Raw genomic sequence first — 22,064 nt, forward strand, 5'->3', positions numbered from 1 at the left:
TGACCATTTGGCAAGTCCTGGCCAACAGCGGAGATGGCGGAAGCCTGCTGCGACATAATGTGGCACAGTTAGGCCGCAGCACTGCTGCACACACACAATGGCAGCCCGGTTGCTGTGGCGAATATATCAACTCTAGTCAGCACAAATACATACATACATATAAATATTTTCACAAATGTAGTACATAAAATTGTTGCGCCCATTTGTGTGTATGACCATTGGTGTATATGTTTGTATGTAGAAAGATATGGCGTGGTACGGCACTCTATTGCAATAATTTATAAAGTGTTGCATGCAGCAAACGGCAGCGGTTTTTGTAAGTGAACGACGAAAATTGCAAACAGAGCGGCTGAGCTGCAGAGGGGACTTATGTACGTACATGCAAAGCTTTCACGGGGGCACTGGGAATGGCGCTGCTATGCAAACGAAGCGTGAAGCGCTGTTACTGAATATGTGCAAACCGAAATTAAAATTTCGCCAAATATTTATATATAAATGCATGCGCGTGAATATACATTAGGGTGGTTTAAAAATATATGCGGAGGGGAGGGAGTTTAAAATGTTAAGCTCTTACCCTAAGATTTTTCTAAATGGAAAAAACACCCGTTTTTTTTTTGTTAACAAATAATAATTAATCCTGCCTAAAAGCTCACTTCATTTTTTCGGGTGTGTGGGGGACCTATAAAAACAATTAATAATAATTTTTTTGTATATAAAAATATGTATTATTGTTGGATGTCTCCTGACGATATGCAGAGATTTTCGACTGAAAAACATTGATTTTAAAGAGTACTTCACCATTTCTACAAAAAAATGTGTTTTCCCGGTATATGTAGGTATGTCAAATACATGCAAAACTTCATGAGCTACGAAGCCGCTTTAAATATAAGTTTTTGTTTTTAACAAAATGTTTACGGATATTTTTTATTTATTAGAAAAATCCTAGAGGGTGAGAGAAACAAATTTTTAAACTTTTCTCACCACCCTAGTATACATAACTCTCGCGTGTAAAAACGCGCACATTTCAATCCATGTTGCAAGTTGCTCGATGCCCGTCGCTAGTTGCCAGTTGCCAGTTTACCATTTGCTCGTAACTCATTGTTTGCCATTTCGTTGTTGCACCTATATACACGCATACATACATGCATGCACACTACTCATTACGGTGGTCCAAAAATGCACGTAAGAAAGTAAAGTCGGAATTTTAAGTCTCGCACCACCTAGGAATGTTCTATATCGAAACAAATTGTATCACTATTTTTTTTTTTTTATTAAAAAATATTCGAAAAGTTTTTCATGTACATACATATTTCATATGGGGAAAAACACAACTTTTCGTAGAATTCTTTAAAATCAATATTTTTCGATCGGAAAAGTTTGTTTCTCTTCTGGACATTTCCAATAATAATAACCAATTATTTATTTTACTATTTTTTTCATAGTAACTATATTTTATAGGTCCACCAAAACCTTCAAAAAATGCCAGAAAATGCAATGGGAAAATAAAAAATCTTTAGGGTTAAAAAAAAGTCTCCTGAAGATAAGCAGAGTCTTCTGATTGAAAAATATTGATTTTGAAGAATTCTATATAATTTCTACGAAAAGTGGGTTTTCCCCATACTATAAAATACATGGGTAAACTTTGAACGCTTTGAGTGAAGTTTAAATATTTTTTGATTTCCAAATAAAAAAATATGAGTATATTTTTTTCGATATAGAATAATCCTGGGGGGTGAGAGCATAAAAATTCCGACTTTACTTATTTTGGATCACCCTACTACTCATACCATATGCATGTACATACACTTATGACAGTCACTGTGTGTTTTAACTGCATGCTATACACTAACTCGTACAATTGCTGTTGTTTCATTGTGTCGTTGTTTTTGTACTACACAACTAAATCTGTCAGTGCTGCGCTTTTGCTAGTTTTCTTGCTCTTTTTGTTGTTGTTATCCTGCTGCTGTGATTACGCTTACTGGCTGCTGGCTGACGCGCAGTTAAGTTATTACTTCATAAAACCGGAATCACCGAAACGGCAGCGACACTAAGCAACCAACTCGAGATTCGGCCGCACCACAACCGCAAGCAAGCGTCCCCACCATCCAGCGGCTCTGCACTGCCGGACAAAAAAAGGAATACATATCTATATGTACATATTCCAAAAACATCAAATGCAAGCAAAAATAACAAATAAAACCGCTACAGCAATAACAGCGGTAGTTGACTCAACACTCTTCGTTACGCCAGGCTTCAAATGCTCTAAAAAATGTTTACTCCACTCTTTTTTTTTTTTTAATTACATGTTAGTGTTGTAGATATGCATAAGTAATTTTTTCTTTGCATTTTTATTCCTTTGGTGTATATTTGTTTTGTTTTTGCTTACTTTTTAACTGTAAATTAAAGCTTAGAAATGTGCCACACAATATTTCTGGTTTGTGCAACTTTATTACTGTTGCAAGTACTAACTATGTATATTGTAGCACTTCATGTCGCTGGGATTCGAAATGTCGAAATGTTGCCATATACAGATTTGTGAACTAATTCACATGCTGAAGTAGGCCAATGATAAGAGAGGACAATATATGGCATATTTTATTTTTTATTGTTTTTTATTTTTATGTGACACAAACTGTGATGCCATCACCATTTCTTGTACTATTTGTTTTCGGAAGCAGAATTAGAATTTATTATAAGCGAAAAATCAGTGATATGTTTTTCATGCTGGCACAGATAATCAGAGGTTTTACAATTTTTTGTTTGTTTTCTTTTTATTATACTAGATTGCCCGCAACCGCTCCACTGATTGTATGAGATTTCTGCGTGTTACATTAGCTGTATTTTTTTCTATAAATCTCAACATACTTGAATTCAGGTAAAATATAGGATACATACTTCAAAATTAAAAATTCAAATTGAAACTTTCTCAAACCTCTTTCTAGTAATATACTTCTTATGATAAATGCCCAGTACCGGGTTTATCGACATTTGCTCGGAGTGCATATAATTTCTTTTTAATTTTCAAGGTTTGGGGATCAAATCATTTCATCACCGACGATAGCAGTAAAGCATTACTAAAGAGCTTTATTTTACTATTCATAAATAGTAATACTGTATCTTAATTAAAAAATAAATAAATAAATAATAACTAAGTAAACGATGAAAAATAGGTGGTACCCCTAATCAAAAATATCTCTAGGTTTGGACTTCCCATTCGATATCCATATTATGATATTTTATTGAATTCGCAACTAATTTCTAATATGTGGCAACCTTGTATGAATGTTATCGGTGATGCTACTTATCTAAATAATCTTAGAATGGAAAACTTTATCTGCATACAAAAGGATCCCGCAGAATTCCTATGGCAAGTGGCTTTCGGCTAATTTCCTTGAAACTTTGCATTCACTTCTCTGTTATAAACATATTTCTCTTTATAAAAACTAGAGCCCTAAATTCTAAAGATAACCTTTGAGATGGTGTGTAACAAAGTAACGTAAAGCAAGCTCAGCGACGATTAACCGAATGTTTATGCTCATCTCTTTCAGTGATTGCTATTTGTCTTTTATTTATATTTTTAATATCAACTACATATTAAAGACGTAGAACAAAATAAAATAATAATAAAAACAAAAAAACACTAGGAATCGCTCGAGCTAGGTCCAAATGAATTGTAGTAGGCAGCTCTCAGCACTCGGCTACCTCGAATGCCAAAATTGCTTAGTTTGTTTGCTTACTTGTACAATAGACAACAGCTGGTCATTTTGGCTAGGGTTGTTATCGGAAATTCCTCCGATTATTTCAACCCTCTAGTAGGCCAATTTTTTTATAAGTTGAAAAATTCAGGAATGGGTGATTTTAGCACAAGAAATCCAAAACTGATGTCCATTTCGATCTGTGACAGTAACTTTTTCCAACAGGGGAGAAAACCCAAGACCGTCTGGAGACGGGATCGCCGATATACTTACACATATTTTCAGCTTTCTCTTACACAACGTTGACCTACGAACCGGCAATGCGCTCTGCAGACGGTCAAAAATGCAAAACTGGGGTTTTATATGTCGGCAAGCCGGTCTGTAGACGGTCTGTGTTCGAAAGCAATTTTCTCCATTTCGAATGGTGACATAATTATAAAACTTATATTAAAATACGGTACTTTTAACAACGAAATCCCCCGATTTTTTTTATATCAAAAAAATTTTCAAAAGAAAAGATTTCTTTAATTACGAAATTACTAAATAGCAAGAAATAATTAATTTTAACCGTGTTTTCAAAATCTGTAATTCAACTGCCGGTTAAAATAAAACGGATTGACATAACGGGTTAAAATTTACTTCGCCGTAAGGGTACGATTTTTGTCTAAAGATCGTGCCTTACGAATATAGAAATCAATTATTATAGGTGCACTAAAAAGGTGTTTAGTTAACGACCGTCTGGAGGCGGTTCAGCCTACTAGAGGGTTAATATGTAAGGACGCTAATTTAAGATTCTGAACAATATTTTAACAACAAAGAAAGATTATAATAGATTTTCGTAAAATAGGCGCGACAGCGCAGACTTATCAGTACATAAGTGCAACTCGGTAAGCGTTTCCTCGATTTCTACCAAGCCCAGTTCAATGGAATATTTCATTAAGTCTTATTGGGGAAAAAAATTCAGCTTTTCATGTAGTTTGTAGGAGGTGAAAAAACTATATTTCATATGAGCCGGGTATATAAAGTTCGGTTTCCAGTTACATAAATCTAATAAAATTTACTTAGTTTAGCAGCTTTAAATAAAATTATAATTTACCATTTCAGCTTGACTTTAAATTTTTAAATGCCAAACCAGCAATCAAGTTGAAGCGGGAGAAAAAATAAAAATCGAAAGTGCAACTTAAGCAAGCCAGCTTATCAAAAAGTAAATAAGAATATTTGCGAATATAGAATTTGTCGATTCTAAATATGCACATACTTATTATCTCGTTATGAATCATTTGATTATGTTATCAACAGCCTGCAACTAAACAGCAACTGTTAGCGACAGCTTCGAAAGCTAGCAGCATCTTTGCCAGATTCAAAGCATAAGTTGCTTATCAGTCACCTACAAACACCCACATTTATGATAATAGTAGTATGTGTTAATCACTAAGGGCGTTAGTTTATCAATTGGCGTTGTCTCACCGCATATGTTTATATTTTGTTGTTGCAGAATGACAAAATTAGTGTGCTGGCCATGAGGCCTGTGAGCAAGTAGAATTATTTGCTTTTTCACTAATCTTAATATATTTATACTCACATACATATTTTGATGAAACCACAAAAATTTTCTACTTTTTTTTTATCTGTTCCACACACCACGAATCAGCTACTGCGTGATTTAATTTACTAGTTTAATACTAATAAGCTAGTTAAAATAACGTTTTCTACTTAAAGTCTTACCGAATACCAACTAGCAGTTTAACGAAACTACCGCGATGGGTGTGAAAACCCCTTCCCAAATTAAAACGATTTAAGTTTTATTTTATCGCTTTTCTAGAAGAAGTGGTTTGGTGTCACAAGTATTTATAATAATATATGAAATACTTCTTATTACTACGTAGTAGAGAGAGAATTCAGGAAAAATAATTTTGCTGGACAAAAAATTGCCTTAGCCTTTAAAATTATCTTCAAAAGGAAGTGGTTTTAAATTTGTTTCCTTAATTTGAATGCCATTTAAAATGCCAAGATGTATGTTTTATCCACCGAAACTTAAAACGCTATTGAATTTTTTTCTCGAGATATTAGAATTTGTCACGAAAAAGGTTAAGTTTCCAAGTTGTGACGATAAGGCAAATTTGTGTTATTTCTCAATTGAAAGATTTTGCTTTATTTAATTTCTGTTTTAGCTATAAGTCACCCAATTACTTTACATTGAACACTTGCAGATGGTGCTTGGCCTCATTGCTAAATCGAAATTATTTTTCACCCATAACTATCCTTGGAAAATCTGCTATAAAAGTATATATGTACGTATATGTTTATATTATATATGTATATATGTATATATGTATATGTATATATATGAATATATATGTATGTACATGCATATATGCGAATTTAAAGTAAAGGAGAACTATACATAGGTACATAGACATGGTCATACCGAGAGCAAATATAATTGTTTTTATCAAATCATCCTTACCGTTAACTGACTTTGGTGCACTATAGTTATGTTTCCAGACTAATTTCCTTTTTTGCGGTTATTGTTCTACGTGTAAATTAATTAATTAAATTATCATTATCTGCATACATACTCGTACATATGTATGTATGTATATCTGTGTGTATATGCTCATTTTTGATGTTTTCATTTTCCTTCACTTGAGTACGAACTATTAAACCCTGCGCCATTGGCAAACATCAACAGCATGATACCATAAAATACATAGCCTTGACCATAAGGACTCATCCAATTGACATAATTACGTTCGCTTGCTTTTGTAGGCCTCGCATTGACATCCAGCCAAGGGCAATTGCATCTCAGAAACAGAATTGCAACAAAGGAGATGCAAGAAGCAAAGACAGCAAAAATGCGACGCCAATCTTGCCTGTAGCGCCCGCCTTTCGATGCCTCCATATATTTTGTATAATAATATGTGTTATTATTATAGGTACACGTTAGGGATGTTAATTTTTGAGCTTTTTCCGATCCCGGAATAAAATACATAATAAATAAATGGGTTTGAAAATAACTTTTTTATTTAAAATGGGGTTTTTATTTTTTCTCACTGACGTCATGATTTATTTTAAACGACCTTGTATTTAAAAAATTCAATGCAATGTACATAGTATAAAAATATGGATACCAAATTTAAGAGGAAATTTCTTTAGAATTAAAAGAAAAATAAAATAAAGTTTTTTGATTCACAAGGACAAATAAATAATTTTTTAAGCCGATAAAGTTAGAAGGACGAAATTCGAGGATATTGTCGAGTTTATCGAGTCCTTAACATATAATTTTTTCAAAAGCAAATGTTGCGAAAGTTCAAGGATAAAGTTTTAAAAGGACAATTTCGATACTTATCAGTCCTTCTGCACGAAAAATGTGAATCAGTTTTTATTCTACAGGATTTCCTCTTTAATTTGATACCCATACTTCTTCTCTAAGGACATTTTTCTGAACTTTTTAAATCATTTTTGAATTACCGACGTCAGAGTGAAAAACTAAAAAGGTAATTTTACTATATTTATTCGACCCATAGTTTCGCGAATATATTGATATTTGTGTTTAAAATTTACTATCGCGGGTTGTTATACGTATAATGAGCTAGACATTCATCAAATCAGCCTCAGTCCGTTGTCGAACGTTTCGTCGTGGAGGCTGAATTTTCCGAAGTGGTTCCAACGATCCCTTCCTTGCCCACCCTGGCATTGAATTCGACAAGCACGATTTTTATATTGTGGTGGGGGCAGCGCTCGTTCGTGCGCTCCAAGCGCTCATAGAAGAGATCCTTGGATGTCTCATCAGTGCTAGTTACAAATCCCGAAAATCCTGGGATTATTTGCCAAGAATCCCGCGATTTTCGGGACGTTGAAAAGGCCGGGATCCCGGGATTAACATTCCTAGTACACATGTGCAATGATTATTTTATTATTACTGCTGTAATATGCATCTGCATAGGCATTTCACTGAGTAGTTACGCCATTCTTATTGCTCCTTTTGGGTCATTGATTGTTGTAGTACAGGTTTTGCTGACATTTTCACCCAACAAAGTTAATTAAAACATTTATAGCTATGTATGTACCTTGTACTTATGCGCATATTTATCGATACCGGTGCGTATGTTTGCTGTATGTGCGGTTTGTCGCAAGTGCGTTGTAGATCTTTCACATTCAAGCTTGCGGCAGTCCAAGTTGCAATTAAAAACAAGCGCAATTTACTGAACTTTTTTTTTAAACTGAAATAACTGAATTGAGAGCTTACGAATTACATATGTAAGTTATGTATATGTAAGGCATATTTAAGTTTAATATTAATGTGAATTCAAAAATAAAAGGTTTGCTTTAAAAATTAAATAAGCTTACGGCTTTTAAAGAAAAATTGTGCAATTTCAGATATGAAATGTGCAGTTTACGAGAGAACATTAAGGGCCGGTTGATCAATGTCTGGTATCAGTACTTAACATATAACATGTGATCGATAAAGCAGTCTTTGTATTTAACCGGAGCTTCTATCTCCGACTTGTGCTAATCAGACATTGAACAACCGGCCCTAAAGCTGACGAAATTCTCAGCAGACTATAGACGTAAAAAATCGTTTTAGAATTTATTAACTATTTAGATATGTATTATGTACAATGGAGTTTAGTGCAGCGTCTGGGTGTGCCGTTATAGTTGACCGACTATATGCAATATCTGCCTTCGTACCCGCGTTCGCTAGGCCTGGTCGTGAGTAGGCCATGTGCTTGATGCGGTAATTAACCAGCATGGGGTTCGATTCACAATATAAAGAAATTATGCTTTATTGGGGTCACTCTGCAGTATGCAGTTTATGGGTCGTGTGAAGGCTGCAGCCATGCGAACCCAGTTTCTGAAAATTAGCTAGGTTTGGTGTAAAAATGCCTCAAACAAGAATTGTTCTTTGTATGATGCTCCACGTAAGGACAAAGTGACTAATTACGACGACAAAAAAAAAATAAAAAATTCTTTCAATCTTATCGCACAGTAGCTTTAGCAGAAGCCCAAAAAAGGACTTTCTATCGTACGTTGAATTAAATAATTTTTTGTTTGAAGCGGTGACAAAATAATTTCGCTTATAACTTTATTCTTATTAATAAATAAAAGTTGTGTCAAAATGGATAGTGAGGCATTAGTTAAGTACTTTATTTTGCGATTTTTGTTTGTAATAAATTTTCTTGTAGAATGGTTATAATATGTTTTTTATAAAACACCATTTTTTATTTAAACATTTTTTAATTGTTTATAATAACTACAGTTATAAAAAAAAATTCCAAAGAGTACAGTGAACTCTCTTCAATAGTACGAAAATCCAACAAATTTCCAATATAAAAATAGTTGTGTTTTTTTACAAATTATCCAGTAACTTGCCATCAACTCTCCAGTAACTTTATTTCTAAGAATTCGCTCTCATAGAAAAAATTTGCCATAAAGTACGCGAACGCTTTTCCAGTAACAATTTGCAAGTTTCATGAACAGCTGATAAATTGGTTGTTTATTCGCAGCAAATTCTTAATAAAACAATATATTTTGTATTTAAATAGGTTTATTTTGTGAAATTCAACAATAAAAACCCACAAACAGTTTCCTTATTAGCTTAAATTTCATCCAGCAACATGCAATCAGCTGTTTTTCGTACTGGCAAATTCTTACAAGTAAAAATTTATCCAGTAAAATCCAGTAAAAACTTGCAACTTCAACTGTCATTTTTCGCTCTCTCAATTTCCCCTACTTTGCAAGTTTTTGCGTACGAAAACGCCAAAACATGAAAATTCGTAAAAACTCTTACTGGATTTTACTGAAAATGAGTAAAAAAACGCAACTAATATTAAGAACTCGTCCCCCTGTTTCCCCCTTCATTAAATAGAGCATATTTTTTTTGGATCGCTTACTGGGACGAATCGAGAATTTAGGACGACAGATATGTTTACTTCATATGTATTTGACTGATTTCAATGAAACTTCGTAGGTAGGGGCATTCGTGGTCGCTGATTACGAATATCATATCAAATTTTCGAAATTCAAATTGACAGATCAATGTGGCGGGCGAATTAAAAAAAAAAAAAATTCTAGGTTATTATGAACATTTTAATCCAAGGGTTTTCAGGGTCACTAACTACGAAATTGTTATTATGTTTTTAAAATTCAAAATTTTACTCATACGTCATATGTATAATTATTTGAATTTTGGAAATCGAGTTTTGAATTCGTAATCAGTGACTCCGAGATTTCTTATCTATCAAGTTTCATTACAATCCATAATTATTTTAAAAAAGTCGTCGGCCATATTGGGTCCGCTATTTTGAATTTTAAAAATTTAATACCAGCTTCGAAAGCAGCGACGATGAATGCCCCTGGACACCAAGTTTCATAACAATCGCTAGTGTTTTAAGAAAGTCATCCGCCATATTTGATTCGCCATTTTGAATATTGAAAACTTAATATATATTTCGAAATCCTCTATTCTCGATTCATCCCTATGTGCGATCGGCCGAAATGTTAAATTGAGTAAGGGCCCAGCAAAGGCCTTAGAAACGTCGGAACTTTTCGCGGAGCCAAAAGCAGCATGGTTTTTTCAACCAACTTATTGTTTGATATTTTATGGTAAATATGTCAATTGTAAGAAATGTGATTCAAGTTGAACATTTGAGGACGCACTTGTGTGCTCACACGACTGGGACATATGGTGATTAATAACACGAGTTTAATAATTACAATCTTTGAACAGCTTAAATAAATGCGTTGTATGCTCCCCTTGGCAATGCCAAATTGAAAAGCACCACTTCACTTAAAATTCATTTAGTATATTCCTAACCATGAAGCCGTACAACAATTTTACCACACAGCCCAAGTTAATGACTTTGAAAAATCCGACAGTGACTTGCTGAAAACTTTTCAACAACTTTCATTAAACTATTTTTGTTTTTTCTTTGGCAGAATGCCCGACAAAAACTTTGTCACACCACGCTGATGCTCAAGTAATTAACTCATTTTCTCTTCACTCTTTACAGCTTGCGAATTCAGATGCCACCTCGGTGACGCTAAAGGGCGTCAATCGCGAACTAACCGGCAACTACCAGTGCGAAGTGTCCGAAGATGCTCCACTCTTCCACACCGACATACGCGCCGCACACATGCAGGTCATCGAACTGCCCAATGATGAGCCGGCCATGCAGGTGGACAAGAAGGTCATCACAGCGAATGACAACTTCAAGGCCGTTTGCACAGTGGGACCGTCCTATCCGCCAGCTAATATAACATGGTACATGAATGGCCGCAAGGTGAGTAAAGTGACGGAAAGGCGATTTCAAGATTTTCACTGCCACGCCAACTTCTAACGATTTGTTTTTGTTTGTGTTTTTTTTTCATTCTCTTCCGCAATTATGCAGATCTACAAGACCCCCTTCCAGCGCATTAATCATGTTGCCTTTGAAGGCTCTTCCACGTACTCTTCCCTCGAGATCTATCCACACAGTCAGGTGCTACAGGGATTTTTCCAAACGGTGCCCAAATACCAAACGACGAGCATTCTGCTGCTTTGCGAAGTCTCCATACTGCATGTCTTCCACAAGAACGTGCAACAACGCCTGCTGCTGAGCATAGCGCCGCCCACCACCATCTCGCCCAACCTGCTGGGCCTGGAGGGCTCGAAGCGCATCAACGGCGATCCAGACAATTCGGCGCTCACTGGCGGCGGGGGTAGCAGTGGCAGCAGCTGCAGCAGCAAGAAGCGGATAGGCGTAACCGCGGTCATTGGCTTGGCATTCGCTTTGCTGGCGGTGGGCGTATGCCACGGCGGCATGATGGGCGATCTCACAGGCCATGGAATCCAGCTAATAATATTAGCTGCTGGCATGCGTCCAGCGGTGGCGGGGAGTTTGTTGGTGAGTCAGACAGCGTTCGCTGCGTGGGAAAAGGCATCGATGGAGGTGGAGGTGGCAGCAGCAGCAGCATCAGCAGCCGCAGCTGGACGGCAAACAAGGCGCCAGCTGTGACCTCGTAGCGGCACATAAATTAGTGACAACCTCAGTGATGGCAAACAAAAAAGCAACGACTGCTAAGCAAATAACAGCCGGCGCAGCAGCCAGAAAAACTGCAGCTACGAGGGGATGATGAACATACCAATACGGCATGCAAACTATACCAGTAGAAAAGCATTAAATTACAGCAACAAAAAAACCGCAACAAAACCAAATAAACTACAAAATAGTAAAGGTTGGTTTTGCACATAAAATGAAATTTGTGAAAAGAAGAAATAAATTAAATTGAATATCTATAATATGAACTAAAAATTGCAACACAAAAAAAAATCAAAAACTGATAAACGAATTACTTGAATAATGTAAAAATAATAATAATTAAATTAATTGAAATATTGGATGGCAACAATAAAGGCAAGCCGCTACAAAAACAAATACTGTAATGACATGCATTATGTATAAACAAAAACAGAAAACAAAAAAAAAAACAAAAATTACAAAAAATAACTGCAAACAAATAAAAGCATAAATAAATAAAATAAATAAGGAAACACAAATTCGAAATACTAATTAAATGCAAATTACATTTTTAAGCAACAAACTGAACGCATATTGAGTGTATCATAAAATGCAAACGTGGCAACAAACAAAAAGCAAAAGAAATTAATAAAATACTAAATTTTAAATGTGTTAGTGCGAAAAGCAGCCCCAAATGCAAATTAAAAAGCGCAAAATATGCCACCAATGTAATGTATTTACATACATACGTACATAAAAGTATTTTAGCGGGTATTAGAATCAAAATTGGTCTAAGTAGTTGTAAGGCTTCCGAAAATCGCGAACTAAAAATTTAGTTTTGCATACGCTGAGGCTAAAATGTACAATTTTACATGAAAAATATTTCAAAATGGCAGGTTGCGACTTCTCACGTTGCGTGTTACGTACATACATACCTATGTAGATGAAGACTACTTAATGATGCGTTGATGTAAACAATTTTCTTTTTTTTTTAGTTTGTTTATATTAAGCTTCCAAACCGGTGTCCACCGATTTTTTTAGATATCTATAGGCGGCTTTTTTAAAACTTTGATTTTTCAAATATCGAATAAACCGCATTTTTTCGAACAAACCGGGTTTTTTTTTAAATTCTTACAAATTTTGACCTCTTAAAAAAAGCTTTCAGTTTTTCGTATTTTCAAGGTTTGTTCCAGTTTAAGAAAAACCCCTAAATACTGAGTTTTAAAATTATATCCTAGCTCCTTTATGGATGAATAGGATCGTAACAGGATACCAGTCAGTATCGTAGCAGGATAACAGGAGGCAGGATGTCCCTATTTAGCCGCACAATCGTCCCGAAAAGGTTCCGAAATGATCCAAAATTGGTCCCATACTATAGCAACGAGCAGTGTTGTTGGAACAGCTGATTAGAATTGTTTTGATTAGTACTACTTTTTAATTCGACTTGATTTACTCGCGACGGTTTACGCAAATTTTGCACCTACCTAGAGTAAAGAATAAAAATCAAAAAATATTATTAGTATTAGGGCTTAATGATCTGTTGTTCTAATCCTTAACCCGCGATCACTTGCGTACATACATTACACTACTTATAACTTTGGTTATACGTATTTGTTGTCTTAATTAGAGAATCCTTACACCAGGCTGAGTTCAATACAGGCACCGTTGGGCTCTGCATCTCGCAAGAGTACCATTTTTTTTGTTTCTTTCAAAGCCTCCATAATCTGGCTCACACTACAAGGTAAACTTGCTATGGGTTCCTAGTTTGTTCAGTACACTATTGCAACTTTTTATGTATTAGAATTCAACCAGCCACCAACGGAGCGCCTTTCGGTACTTGTCGTCCCTATCCATGATTCAATAATTAACCCTCTAATGCCCAAGCCTGCCTCTTGGCCGTTTCACAAAAATCGCACTGGCGGCTAATGTAACCGATTTTATATTAAACGAGATTTTTTTACAATAGCTAATGGGTATGATAAAAAAAGTTTAGGAGCCTTGAAAGCTTTGCAAAGCTTTATTTTATCACTTTCCTTCCACTTTTATCATCAGTCACGTAGGTACATTTGCAATGAAAGAAGTTGTGCTGGTAAATTCTGCATTATCAAGGTTCCATTCTGTTATGATTTTGAGTTTTTCTAATGAAATAATATATTTTGCTTCTAGCAGCTATGATTATCTTTTGTTATAATTTTTAAATATGTTTTGGGTAAGTAAAGGAAAGTTCAGCTTTGAAGCAGTGATTTCTTGATGAGTGACTCAGTTAAATGTTCTCATGTCTCAGCTTAGCCCATGACTTACATATAAAGGTGCTGTTTATAGAAATAAATAGAAGATACGGCAACGTCACCATCATGCGGTGGTAAGTTTTCGTTAAAACGACAATCCAAAAAGATAGGTTGTGGCAGCTGACGCCCCAGTGTAGTGCTGACGCAGTTAAGGGATTTGTTGTCTTAATCACAGGTAATTACGATAAGCGTGAAATTTCTCTTGGAAAATATGCATCGGTATTCCAGCGCATGGTATTTGCAAACCTTAAGGCCATAAGTCACCTAGTGGAGATACAGAAGTTTATGTGTCATTAGTGGCAGCCAAGCTGCGCTCAAGACATTAACTAGCCGTCTAACTATTTCCAGACTGATTCGGGAATGCAAGTCTCGATTATATTTCTTGTGTCGGGAAACACATTGGACTTGTTATTAATCTGGGTGACAGGTTACTTAGGATCACCTGGTAATCATGGGACATCTTATCATTTGTCTAGGTATGGCGAGGGCCAGCTACAACCAGTTATAGCATCCCCAATTTTGGACATCGAAGCAAATTCGTTACAAACTGGGCGAATATTTTCCTGAGAAATGATTAAGAGGCTTTGATGGCCTGCAGTTTGCCAAAACTCATATTACCCTCAATCTCAAATGGTCTTGTTAGGTATGGGCAGATGCAACAGCAAACAACTTGTGGGACTATTGATCGGCCACCTTAAGTGAACACCGTATTTTATCATGCCGCCATTGAACTGATTACGTGCGAAAAAAAAACTTTTAGCGTTCTCAACATTGATTTCAATTTTAAGTAGATCATAAAAACGAATTGGAGCTCTCTTATTGGCTTAGCGTGACAAGGACACGAAATGGCCTTCAGGTTGCCGATGGGATAATTTAGCGCTAAGTAAACGCATTTTCCACTTCATTGTCTACTTATTTTGTGTATTTTTTTTTAACTTTTAATTAACTCGATTAACATTTGAACACCTCAGTTAAATATACATTTTCCGTGTTGGATTCTGGGAAAGTCATTTAAATAATTTGAAAATAATTCGTTTTCGCCTGCCCTGTAAACCTTGCAATTAAACAACGCAAATACACTCACATACGTATGTATATATACAAGCGCATATGCGTGTATTAAATAAACTATTATCAACTATTACATATGTACATACATTTACATACAAAACACATATAAAATGAACATAAATAAATACCTAAATATAAATCAAATTTACACAAAAATATCTTTAGAATTTCTCAAGTGCGGCTAACTTAAATCAAAAGTAAAGATCAAACTCATATTTTCACTTTAAAGTCCACACAAATACCTTTATAATCGACACGAATGCATACTACATATACATACATACATACATAAATAAGTGCAATGTGAATAAACTAACATAAATTAAATGCTAAACTTTGAACTTGTAAATACATTCATACATAAAAACATACATACATACACACGTGATTTGTAACGTTAATGACACATAATATACTGTAATACATATGTATATATATACATACCTATGTACCATGCAAACCATTTTTTCAGAGTATTCTGAATCGTAGAGCAATTTTAAAGAATTCGTAAAGATCCATCCGATTTTTTTGCCGAATTTTCTAAAATGAAACGAAATCGGTAAATAAATGTAAATAATGTTTTTTTTTACTTTTTTCAAAATTTTCTTTATTTCGTTCGTGTCAACCGCTTTATATAATTCTCCTTGAAGATTCGTTAAAAAAAATCGTTACAGAAATCAGATTTCTTATCCTTAAGATTTCGCAAAGATTTCGTGAACTTTGGTTTGCAGGGTAATTACATACCGGTAAATTGCTCACAGCTACAAATTCACATAGAAATTTAAGTAAAGAAATGATTGTAGGCAAAACAAACAACAAACACACGATGACTATATGTACAATAAGAAATATTTGCAATAAAAAATAAGCGAAACAGTAGTAGAATTAGGAAACACTTGAATGTTAATTAGGCAATTTTTAATTAATGTAAACAAAAAAATATTTAAGTATTATTTTTTTTTAGTAAAAAGTGGGTAAAAGTGTAAAACAAATACACTACATATAGAGCTTTGAATTGTTTTGCTGAAAGAACAGCTGAAAAAAAAAACATTTTAATACACCTCGTTTTTTGTGATGCCACATACAAACTTATGTAAAGTGTTTATACAATATATATGTGTATGTGCGAATAAATAAATGTTACTTTATTTGGCTTGAAATTTAGCTGAAAAACACAAAACTGCATCGTATATAAAGTATACATGTGTGTATGTAAGTAAATATTAGATAATTATATACTAACAGAGTTATATATGTATAGTAGGTATATGTGTAAATAAATATAATAAAAAAAGAATAGTTTCTCAAATACATTACACCCACACAGAAAAAGAAAGTACATCTATAGGCAAATGTGGCAGCGTTACACTTTCGCAGCACCGAGCAAAAAATGCTAAACACGAGCGTAAGCTGCAGCTCAATTAAATTTAAAATAAATACAATTAAGATATAATGTTACGCAAATAAACATAAAGGCATAATTACGCAACAATTTGGCGAAAAAAGAGCAATTAACAAAAAGGGTAAATGCAATATGCCAGGTACACATATACATACATATGTATTTGTGGACTTTTTACAGAAAAGCTTATACACGTGAATACAGAACGTTCAATTTTATGTGAAAAAAATGAACTTCCATAAAAAAGTTTTATTTTTAACTACATAGTTCATATGAAGATACAAATTTTTTTTTAACTTTATTCACGTTTAGGTTATGGTTAAAAAAACTTCATGGTCGCCCAACAATTTAGTTGCTTTTCGGTAGAAATGGTCGACACCGAGAGATAAGTTATTTTGCTAAAAGACCACAGATGCTTATGTATGTATGCACATGCGGCTCAACCCAGGTCAAATCGAACATTGATTGGAATTGACCATTTTCGAATTTTGTTGAGAACTATTTTCTACCATAAAACGAATTTCTGTCAACGGAACAAATATAAAAAAAAAATATTTCGAATGTTCAAAATTTCACAATTTTCCAGGTTTTGCAAGTTAATTTTTTGAATGTCTGGTCTCGTTTTTAAAGATGATGTTTGTGGCTTTAAAAAATATATCTAAAAACTCTTAAAATAAAAACATAAGAAAATTAAGGGAAAATTGAGAAAAATAAAAAAGCTACAGAATTAAGAATATAAAATAAACGTAAAAGCAAAAATGTTTAAAGATGTTTGGTTTTTATACAATACTACTCACTGACCTTAAAAGATTCTGAAATTTTCAAGGAGTTTTTTTTTTGAAGTATAAAAAAACTTTATTTCAAACTCTAAACTAAAAATAAATCTAACTTAAATTAAAAATGTTTAACATAACTTAATTCAGAGTTTGCAAAAAAAAAATTTCATAATTTCATAAATTTATATCTTTTTAAAAATCCACTCGGGTATTTTCAGGAATTTTTCAAATCAATTAGTATTGCATAAAAAATTTAGCCAAAAATTGGTGGTGCCTTTACGGATTTTTTAATTTAAAAATTCTTTAAACTTTCGTTTTTTTTTCGAACTTCTTATATATTCTTTTACAGCCTTAAATGTAACCTTTAAAACGAGAGTAGAAACATTTTTGCTACTGCAATAATTTTTGAGATATAAAAATAATTGATTTGCAAAATCCCGCAAATGATGAAATTTAGAATTTTACATAGATTTAAAAAAATATATATATTGAGTTTTCTTTGGTTGTCAGAACTTTGTTATGTGGTAAAAGAAAAGTTCTGACCAAAATTCATCAAAACCAAAAATATTTACGAACTATGAAAATTCTGTAAAGAAGAATTAATATTTAAAACAACAATGGGAAATTTGTGAGGCGTTAAAAACTACAGATATGTGTATTAAATATGTCCATACATATAAAAAAAAAACCCAATCAAAAAATGCAACAATTAAAAATTTATAAAAAAACAAAACCACGAATTCATAGAGAAAAACTACATGCAAAATGGTGTCAGCCAGAAACGCAGCACCATCAGCTATATTAATATTCATAAAATAAAAGACAAATAAATCAGTAGCAAGCAGTGTTGCAAAAAAACTGTATTTTCAACCTAAAATAACTGTAACCTTCACTACCATTACTGGAATGCAATTGACACCATATTTCTCAATAGACGAAACGCTGCAACGTTCGCACTTTATTATCTTACAAATTTTGTTTAAATACTAAGGTCCTATTTTAATTGATTCGTTCAAATCTTAAATTTGAATAAAACTGTAACTTGTACCAGGTGGTAGTTTAGAAAACTGTAGGCTGGTCTAAAAACTGTAATTTACATTAAAACTGTAAATATGGCAACACTGGTAAAAATAAAAATAACTTTTAAGTACAAATAGTATGTCTTTAGTAAATGGTCGCTCTATTTTTTTCAATATTTTTCTTTACACTTTTTTTAATAAAAAAATTTCACCGGTTTGTTATCACACACTTGCGCAAAACTTTAACCCATTTGGTGGTTTAGGTTTATCATGTAGAAAGAGGTGGTCGCACTTTGGCATATTCTGCAGATAAAGTTATCCAAGTGTCTTTAGTCATGCAATTATCGGTTACGCGAAGAAGAACTATTCAAATTTCAACTTCGAGCTTTAGTCTCGCAAAAGCTGTTGAAATATTTGCACACCCGCGTATACGATTCCGATCTGATCCACCTCTGCTTTGCTTTCGAGTTAGCTGATGTCTATTGGGCGAACCACATTGAATGCAGAATCGCACCTCGATACTTCCACTACTGTCTCATTTCCGGGGCCCATATTGATGTAATTTTGAATTGGTCAGAAATCGAAGCCTCCGCTGTGCAGGATCTCTTTACAACTTCTGTAGCAATAGCATCGATACTGAAGGGGTTTTTGATAACACCTCTCACATTCATGTTGACCGGACACTTGAGAAAAGAAATGTGCAGGAATTTATCCGTAGATGGATAACTAGACTTCTTCAAATCAGAATAGCCGAAGCCGATATCGGCAGCGTACACAGCTACATCCTAACAAGAAGAGGATACCCGCAGGGTGGAGTTTTATCAACTCTCTTTTATGGCTTAGTTGTGGATGACCTCCTTTTGACTCTGACTGATATTTCAATGAAATCCGATGACAGGCTTATGCAGATGGCGTAGTGATCACCGCTAGAGGGTAGTTCGTGAAATATAACGCTGAATTAAAAACTACGTCGGAATTAGCGTATTGAGAAAACGCTAATATTGAGTGATAGCCAGGTCTTCATTTGTGGTCAAACCCTACTTGGTTCTTGAGTCCATCGACAAACACATAGGGGGCTGACCTACCCCTATATGACAGTCTCCTATGGGCACTTCCTTGCGTTTGGACCCAGCACCTTCAAGGAAGAAGAGGAACAATCCCAGAGAGAAATACTGTCTTAACACTGAAGGTCTACAACCTTAAAATATTTAGGGAAATTAATCTGACGGGTCACTGTACACTAAGAAGTCACCTCCATAAGCTGACGATCTGATCCAACGAATTGTTTCGCTTCTGTCATTCATTCGAAGAGACTCTCGCCAAGTGTTGAACTCCTATAATCGTTATCCAATGGAGCTATCTACAAATATCTGGAATCTAATGGTCCAGGGCACAATAGACCTCGTGGATGCAACACGTACCTCCATATCGTATGTCTCTATCTATACCTCTTTGAAAGAAACGAAGTTATGATATTACCAGTGCTCTTTTCAATCACTCCAATTATTCCACTTGTATGTATCATTCGGCTTAAAACGAAGCACTACTCCTGGAAGTTTAAGCGAATCACTAAAAGCTTATCAATTGAATTTACCGCTTTCATGGAATTACTGTAGCAACCAGCAGCTTATTGGCAGAATTATTTGACAAGACTTCATGGAAATTTCCGTAAATGGCCACGGCGAGTTGTTTTCTTTCTTTTTTGGCTCTTTAAATATAGTAAATACTTAGTCCACATGCAGCTGCCGTCGGCGAACTGTTTGGGGTACACTTTAACAGCCCAAAGATTGATCCTTGGTTTGACTAATAAAAAACAAGAGTATAAAAACAGGTAACAGGCAATGAAATTAATAATAATAATAATAATAGATTGGCGCTTACACATATGTTAGTGTTTGGCCGAGCTTCTCCTCCGACTTGTGGCGTGCGCCTTGATATTGTCACACAAGGCGAAGGGACCTACAGTTTTACGCCGACTCCGAACGGCGGTTGTATTTTTATGAGAAGCTGTTTTTCATGGCAGAAATACGATCGGAGGTTTGCCATTGCCTGCCGACGGACGACCGCTGTTAAGAAAAAACCTTTTTTCTACATTTTTTGCGATGTTGCTTTGACCAGGGTTTGAACTCGGGTCCTGCGGAGTGGAAGCGCGCACTGCTTACCACTACACCACAGCGGCAATGAAATCGCTTCTTATAAAATTGATCTTTCTTTCGGAGGCAGCATTAAACTGTGGTGTCACTTCTTTCAAACATGTGAAGTCTGACATTGGCCGACTTAACGTAGAAAAGCAGAAGTATCAAATGCAGTCTTATTGAATTTTTAATTTACAGTCCATTTTCAACATTTTTTTTTTTAACTGCTAACAGAACTGATTTTTTTTTTTGAAATCAACTATAAAAACTGCCGAAATATACAAAATACTGAATTGTAATTAAATAATAGCTAACTAATGCATTTTTCGTATGCATATTTTTTAAAGAGCGAATTTTTGCGACATCTTTAATAAAAGAGTGCAGCTTAAATAAAAAAAAATAAAACTAACAAAATTAAATATTAATTGTACTTAATTACAGGAATTTAACACACACAAACCATAAAGAGTTTAAATAAAAAAAAAAAAAAACAAAAAAAATGAAACACAGCTTGAACATAATTATTAATAGGCTATACTAGAGAAAACACAAATATGCAGAGAATTTCGTTGCAGCAAAGTGAGCAAAAGTGATTCTCAGTAACGTAATACTTTCAATGAAATCAAAAAATTACACTACAGAATCAAAAAGTATTGGCAGGGCGGTAGAAAGTATGAAAGTATGGAAAATACTTTATTTCAAGGAAAAGGCAGCGAGTGTGAAGAGACGACCCTTTGCTGGATGCCCTAATACAAGCAATGTGTCTCTAAATAGCTCACAAGAGAGCTAAACAGTCAACTACAAATGTTATTTCATAGAACCTAAGTAATATTTAAGCAAAGCATAAACTAAGTAAAGCGTATAGTTGAAGGTAATAATTAAAGACAAGCAGTTTAAGTGAAATGAAATGATGATTTAAATAATGGCATATTGATAAGAAATAAATAAACCAAAGAAACAAAAATTGTATGCTTTTAATTTCAAGAAGAATTTATTCAAATTAGCCGGTTAATTTGTTTTGTCGCCTAAGATGCTGTAAGAAAGTGTGGGGTAAGTAGTCCAATCATTATACTGACACGCAAACGGAGAAGTGTAGGAAATGGTCGTAGTTTGTTGAAATTTCATTTCTGCGGGGACTCTCAAAAACTCTCAAAAAAGGAAAACCGCTGCAACGAAAAAATGGTTTGAAAAACCGCATAAAAAGAGACCTAAGTGTACTCTTAAAAATACACGTTCCTTAAAGTATCGATACTTAAGAACTCATTCTGTAAAATACTCAGCTCTTCCCAACACTAATAAACATCTACTCGGGTGTCTAAAGGAAAATCAGGGCCTTTGAAAATACACCCTCAAGTCGGTAACACCGCGAAAATAGGGAGTGGATATAGCTTTGGCTATACGTAGACTCTATTTGAACAGATAGGCCTCATGTTAGCTAAGTGTGTGAGAGTGCATCTGCTCATAAGCACCTCGCAATGTACTTTTTAACCAGCCCTGATGGGTTCTCCAGAACTGGCATCCTCCGCCATCACTTCATTCCTGCTACGTTTTTCGCTACAGCTTAGCAATTATCCTTTATATAGGGATCAGAAGGAATGATGTTTATAGTCCAAGTGTGCGCTTGACAACAATTAAACTCTAGCAACCAAAGTTCTCCGACAATTTCAATACATGCAAG

The 22,064-nt window shown here is 34.5% G+C and overlaps 1 protein-coding gene across 1 annotated transcript in view; it reads left to right on the top strand.

Moving 5' to 3' along the window:
- Positions 1-12,153, top strand: part of LOC118737719 — a gene marked incomplete in the record, with an annotated part of 336,238 nt that extends 324,085 nt beyond the window's left edge. Inside the window, 2 exon segments of the mRNA XM_036468426.1 lie at positions 10,709-10,978; positions 11,087-12,153. Coding sequence (XP_036324319.1) covers positions 10,709-10,978; positions 11,087-11,692 — 876 coding nt within the window.
- Between the last annotated feature and the right edge of the window lie 9,911 nt (positions 12,154-22,064).

This window comes from Rhagoletis pomonella, unplaced genomic scaffold (assembly GCF_013731165.1).
Source record: "Rhagoletis pomonella isolate Grant_MI unplaced genomic scaffold, Rhpom_1.0 Rhpom_scaffold_00004, whole genome shotgun sequence".
Lineage (NCBI taxonomy): Eukaryota > Metazoa > Arthropoda > Insecta > Diptera > Tephritidae > Rhagoletis > Rhagoletis pomonella.